The following is a 6215-nucleotide window of genomic DNA, read 5'->3' as shown; positions in this document are numbered from 1 at the left end:
TTGAGGGGGTAGGGGGCGGAGGGGCAGGTCTTGCCTCCCCGTGAACTCCAGGCAGAGGTGGGGCTCCAGTAAAAGGCACTGGTGTGGAGGGTCGCATAGCCAGTGTCCCTTGCCAGTGCCTGCTAGCCTCCCCCATATGGGACCCGAGTTGGGGGCTGGGGAAGGATCTCTCTTGGGGAAACCTCAGTACCAAACTCTCTCTGGCCATCAGAGAGCTGGCCGTCACCATGGCAATGCGGGAGTTGGTGGAGGCAGAATGTGGGGGTGCCAACCCCCTCATGAAGCTGGCTGGACACTTCACCCAGGACAAGGCCCTGCGGCAGGAGGGCTTGAGGCCTGGCCCCTGGCCCCCAGGAGCGCCCACCCCAGAAGCGGTGAGTGGAAGGCCCAGATGTACACCTTGGGCTAACTGCTTTCGGGCTAACTGCTTTCTTTATTGTGTTGAAAATGGTAGTTACTACTTAATGAGTGTTTACTAAGCACTGTGCATCTTCATATAGACGAAGGTTGCAATTTCATAGATAAACTGAGACGCAGGGACAGACTTGACTTGTCCAAGGTTGTCTACCTAGTCCACGGAAGAGCCGGAATCCTAACTCACATGAACTGACCTGAGGAATTTCACCATGGTACCATGTTGCCCTTCTTAGGACAATTATTTTCTTTTTTAGGTCTCTAAGCCTTTGGGAGTAGCCTCTGAAGATGAGGTAAATATATCAGTCTCTTTTCTGTCATAAATGATGAAGAACTTGGCTACTAGCCAGTAAGTAGGTGTTGTGAATCCACCCAAAGGTGCTTTGGGAGAGAGGTCTGGCAATCTGCTTGTGAAAGGTGACAGCCTCGGAAACTGTGGAGCCGGTTCTGGGGCACCCCTGGATGGTGCACACCTGGAGCTGCCATGGATTGGCATTGACTCAATGAAAACAGCCTTGTGTTTTTACCTGTAAACTTGGCTCACCCTTGTTTCACGTGGAGACCTTTCCTGACCACATGAGATGTGCTTTTGCTTTCTGTTTCCAAGTCTTTGGAAAGAAAGTTTCTCTTTTTTAAAAACAAAACAGTTTATGTGCTATCCTTTCAGTAGTGTCCCTCCCCCGAAGGGCCCGGTCTCCTGTGGAGATCTCATTTCATCATCTTTCTGTGGCAGCTGGTGGCAGAATTCCTGCAGGATCAAAATGCACCACTTGTATCCCGGGCCCCTCAGACCTTCAAGATGGACGACCTCCTGGCGGAAATGCAGGAGATCGAACAGTCCAGCTTCCTCCAGGCTCCCCAGAGAGGTGGGTGCTGTGTGTGGTGGGAGCGGGACCCACCGTTTTCGGTGTAGGCAGGGCCACAGGGGTTCCAAATTTGAAGGCCAATGGCATTGGGAACTACATTGCAGACTGAAACATGATGGAATGTAAGGATTTCTTCTTTCTCATTGAAGCCCCTGGTGTGGCAGACTTGGCCTTGTCTGAGAACTGGGCCCAGGAGTTTCTTGCAGCTGGAGATGCTGTGGACGTCACTCAGGATTATAATGAGACGGACTGGTCCCAAGAGTTTATCTCTGAAGTTACAGGTGAGGCTCTTCATGGGGAAGTCTGGAATGGTTCCTATGGGGCAATCAGATGTATACTGTTCCCCTACTTCGTTTGAGGATGCAGTGTAATTTCAGCTGCTTATGACTTCCCTGGCCTCTTGATTTCTTTTTTGCAGGGCATTGCTTTTGTTGCTAATAGGGACTTGAATTTCATGTTAAGCAGAGGACAGAGTTTCAACTAGATAAAAGATTTTTCAAAATCTATCATTTAAAGCCAGTTCAAACCCAAATATGTGTATATGATAGAATGATACATTAGGGTAGTCTGTTTGCTATCTGAATGTTATTACTGCGGTCTGGCGGAGAGGCTTCCCAGAGAGTGGATGGATGGCCATGGTACCCAGGGAGAGCAAAATATCTGTCACAGCACCTGGGATTCTGTTGTCCTTTGGAATGCACTCGGGTCCTTGGGAAGTGGGAATGTGGAATTTTTTTTTTAATTGAGAATAATTTTATTTAGCAATTTGTGATCGCTATAGAATTATACAAGTAATACATGACTACTGTCTCATTTCAAAAGATTCAAATTATAGCAAGGTATACAAGGATCCCTCATGGCACAGCAGTTAAACAGTTAACTACTAACCCAAGTCAGCAGTTCAAACCCACCAGCTGCTCCACAGAAAGACGAAGCAGTCTGTTTCCCAAAACAGCACGAAACCCTCTGGGGCAGTTCCACTCTGTCCCGTAAGGTCGCTAGGAGTCAGACTTGATCCAGTAGCAACTGGTCTGGGTTTGATACAAGGCAAAACCTGAAGCTCCTTACCTAGCATATGGTGCCACTCCCCCCCCCCCTCCCCCCCCAATACAGTTTCCTCCCTTGAGGGAAAATCACTGACGATTACTTGTTTGGTGTCTGTCCTAGGACCCTTCTAAGTTACAGTGCAACACCCCATGACAAACAGTTGATTTACCTAATAGTGACCCTGCAGGACCAAGTCGAAGAGACTTCAAGCCAAGTCCACACACCCTGATAATAATGAAAATGAATAATAATAGTAATAGCCAGTGTTTTTTTCTCTAGACTTTGTGTTACTTGCGTTAAATGCGTTTATCTGTTTAAACCCCATGAGAATTCTTGAGGTATGCTTCTCCTGACAAACACTCAGTTTTGCATACAGACCCTCAGCTTCCGTTTTGCCGTCCCCTCTTCACCTCAGGCCTCTTGCAAGGTGGGCTTCAGCCATTCTGTAACAGCTCAGGAAATAAAGGTCGCTCTGCTGTGAGCGTTGCAATGTTACAGCGATCTGAATGGCTTGCCGTTGGCAACATTTTATTTAACCCAGAAATGCAATTTACTACTGCAACAGAAAACTTTAGAAAAACATGCTGGACCTGTCTCATGTGTTAGTCTCCTTTGAGATAGCTTGCTCTTCTATTTTTTATGTTCTGTGGATCTTTGGCTGCGTCCTAGACTCAAAGATCTACGAAAGAGGGAAAGACTGTGTGTGTTTGCAGTCTTGCTAAAACTGTCTGCAGGAGCAGTGTATTGCTTGGTATGTAGTAAGTCTTCAGGTTTGTTGTTGAGAAAGATACAAGTAGATACATACACAAAGCAATGAGCAAGGAGTCTAGGGGAGGGTTACTCATTGGACTCCCTGAATGTCTGGGTTGTTTTGCTGCTCCCGCCCCCTGCCTCATTAGGTAAATTCTAGGGGGGCCAGCCCCTAGCAAATCATCCCGGGTCTGGTAGGCGCAATTCTACAGCGACAATTTAAGTAAAGATTGTTGTAAAGCCATAGATAATAGGAAAGATAGAAGAGAGATTGAAATAAAGGCGTCAGACACATTTGATGGTAGCATGCTCACCTCAGCCCTGCTCAGTGGTCCACGTGAGGATGTGGAAGGTGGGAATTGCAGGAGCGAGGGAGAGCAGTTTCTTACTAACCAAGGCTTATATATCTTTTGGGGTTGTGCAAGCCCTCTAATTACAGGAAAGGACATTTGTCACAGGAAGGAGTTGTGCTATAGGTAATACAGTGATGAGAGAGGGATGATCTAGGGGTATGCATGTGACAATATGGCTGGATCCTAGATACAGGGAGACAGCCTAATTTTGGATGTCACTGAGCAGGTTTGACCTGCTCGCCACAGAAACCACTATCAGTAGGGTATGAACCCCACCTACAGTGGACCAGACTGATGGCTGAAAGCCTTCAGGGAAAAGTAATCTATTGTCCATAACCAGCAGGAAGTAGGCCCTACCTGTGGTGGGACCAGACAGTAGTCTGAAGGCTGAATGCACCTGACCTCCCACCACGTGCTGGCAAATAGCCTCTAATGTTTGGCCTATTTTTGTGGGGAGACAAAGCTGGGGAAAAGTCTTTTTATATCCCACAGGTAAATGTACCCCAAAGTTACACATATTCATAAGAAAGGGTAGAGTAAGCATGAGGATTGATTGAATGCATATACACTTCAATTTAAAGGGCCATGCAATTTTAAATTCACTTTGCAGGCCTACAGGAAGCGTTGGAAGTTTGCGGGAACCCCGTTTTGCTGGGGGTGGGGGTGGGGGTGGTTAAATTGGCTGAAAGGCTTTGTATGGGTGGGACCCAAACTAATGAGTGTGACTGGTTGTCTTCTGACTTCGCATGCTGCTGCTTCCTGAAAAACAGCCAAACAAAGTTAGGTTCTACAACAAACTAGCGGAAGAGTGGGATAACATTAGCCCCAGAGAGGGCCGATTTAGTTCCCTCCTGAGGCAGAATCGGCTTAATGGCAGTGAGTTTGGGTTTTTGGGTTTGAGTTGTGACAGTTCCTTAATCCTAAGGGATCAGCGGCATGGAGTTTTGTGGCTCCTTCTTGCTGCCCAAAGTTAAGGGGCCCGTGTAAGGCATTGCTTGACGGCCTTGCTGGCTCGGTACTTTTGGTCAGGAGGGTGTGCTAAAGCCAACAGGCTGGGAGCTTGCAACTGCTGAGGTATGAGCTTGGGTATGAATTTTAGGATGTAAGTTCCCAAAGGTAGGAATGGTCATAAAGGAATGGTCACTAAGGGAATTGTGGGCTGCAACCACCAGAAATGGAGGAGTGGGCACCGTGTTTACGGTCAAGTAACTGGGGAAGACTGGGCATAGCCGGACAGGCTCTCACGTTGTGAGCAATTTCCTTCTGAAACCATAGCTCGTGACTGTGGGATCAGCCTGTTGCTCTTCCACTTGGTCAGTTGTTCAACACCTTGTTGACATCACAGCTGTTAGCACTTATTCACATGGGACGTGTGGTCGGTATTGCGAGTGATTGATATTTGTAGGCAAGAACATTAGTTTACAAGACCTGGGAGCCACCCCCGGACTCTGAGGATGTAAATGACAACAGGGGGCAGACAACAATACGAGCTTGAATCAGACCTTTTTGGTGTCCTTGGCTGAGCTCCTTTTTGATGAGGAGTTTTAGTCCCTTATGGGGTTTGCGGCCCCATAATGGTTGCCACTCAGTGTGCACAGTGATTTGTCACTGGCTGGTTGGTGGGCCTCAGTGGTCAGCTTGGCAGATGGGCGGGCTGCCAAGAGTAACACTTCAGGTATCGCTGACCGCAGAGAATCTTCTAGACCCCGAGGGACTCTGGTCTTCTGGAGCGTCCGATGTAAGGCAGTTTCTAAAGGAATCCAGTCTTGAAGTGTATTGAATGACCGGAGATCCGGAAATTAAAGTAAATGGATTTTTCTTTTCTCTTATAGCATTTGTGGCTGATGATATTATAGATTAATTATTGCTTTATGAGTAGTAGATTTGAGATGAGAAATGGTTATATGAAGTCTTTATCGTTTAATCCCCATTGTTAGGTCCTAGAATCAAGTTTAGAAGGCACCTTGAATTCCTTTTTGGTTTTTTTTGGTTTTGTTTTACTTTTTTTAACAGAAAATATAGTTAAACTAGAAGTTGCTCTCTGCCCAACCCAGCTCTGTGGGGTACCAGCCCCCACAATCGAATGGGTCCAAGGGGCGATTGCGTAATTGAAGGGTAAAATTAAAGAGACATCAGACAAGATAGAGCATGCAATTGCTCACCTCTCACACAGCCGTGATCCCAGCAGCCAGGTCTGTGCAGAAAGCATGAATGTATTTCCAATTGCGGCTTATATACATCTAGGGGACGTGCACACCCCCTAATTACATTATAACAGGAAGGGATCCTACCATTGGCATTTGTGCGACAGGAAGGGGATGAGCTAGGGGTGTACATGTGACAGGATGAGTGGACTCTAACCTTGTTCCTCCACCTTATCTTTGGGGTCTCCTTCAGGGGAACAATCCACTGTCCTTATGAGAAGGGAGTGGGCCCCACCTAGGCTGGGACAGCCTATAGGATCTGATCACTCTAGATGGCTAAAACCCTCAGGGAGATCACCTCTAAGCAGTTGACCTCCACGTGTATAGTCACTAATTGACCATGGATTAGCAAGCAGCATCTTAGGTTTGGCATATAATTTTTGGGGACAACCTGGGGAATAACCTTTCTGTATCCCATACCCTCTCCCACAAAAAGGTTCAGGGAAGTTCTGTGGACCCTTTACAAATTTCTTTCAGTATAACATTTTGTATCATTATAGTACTATGTCAAAGATTGGGAAATTGCCCTTGGTCTGTGTATGTTTATACATACTGTGTGTGTGTGTTGTGTGTGTGTGTGT

The 6215-nt window shown here is 46.9% G+C and overlaps 1 protein-coding gene across 6 annotated transcripts in view; it reads left to right on the top strand.

Annotated features, from left to right (window-relative positions):
* PEX5 (peroxisomal biogenesis factor 5) overlaps nucleotides 1-6215 on the top strand; it is an 18575-nt gene that overhangs the window by 1034 nt on the left and 11326 nt on the right. For all 6 annotated transcript variants that reach the window (XM_045295988.1, XM_004708147.2, XM_030887238.2 and 3 more), the window contains exons 2-5: nucleotides 212-374; nucleotides 672-707; nucleotides 1148-1280; nucleotides 1430-1561. In XM_045295988.1, the coding sequence (XP_045151923.1) occupies nucleotides 228-374; nucleotides 672-707; nucleotides 1148-1280; nucleotides 1430-1561 (448 nt within the window). In that variant the 5' untranslated portion in view covers nucleotides 212-227. The remainder of the gene's footprint in view (nucleotides 1-211; nucleotides 375-671; nucleotides 708-1147; nucleotides 1281-1429; nucleotides 1562-6215) is intronic.

The sequence above is a fragment of the Echinops telfairi genome, unplaced genomic scaffold, assembly GCF_000313985.2.
Source record: "Echinops telfairi isolate 266 unplaced genomic scaffold, ASM31398v2 ScPeMD7_7356;HRSCAF=8355, whole genome shotgun sequence".
NCBI classification, from domain to species: Eukaryota; Metazoa; Chordata; class Mammalia; order Afrosoricida; family Tenrecidae; genus Echinops; species Echinops telfairi.
This window is presented reverse-complemented; position numbering and strand designations above follow the sequence as displayed.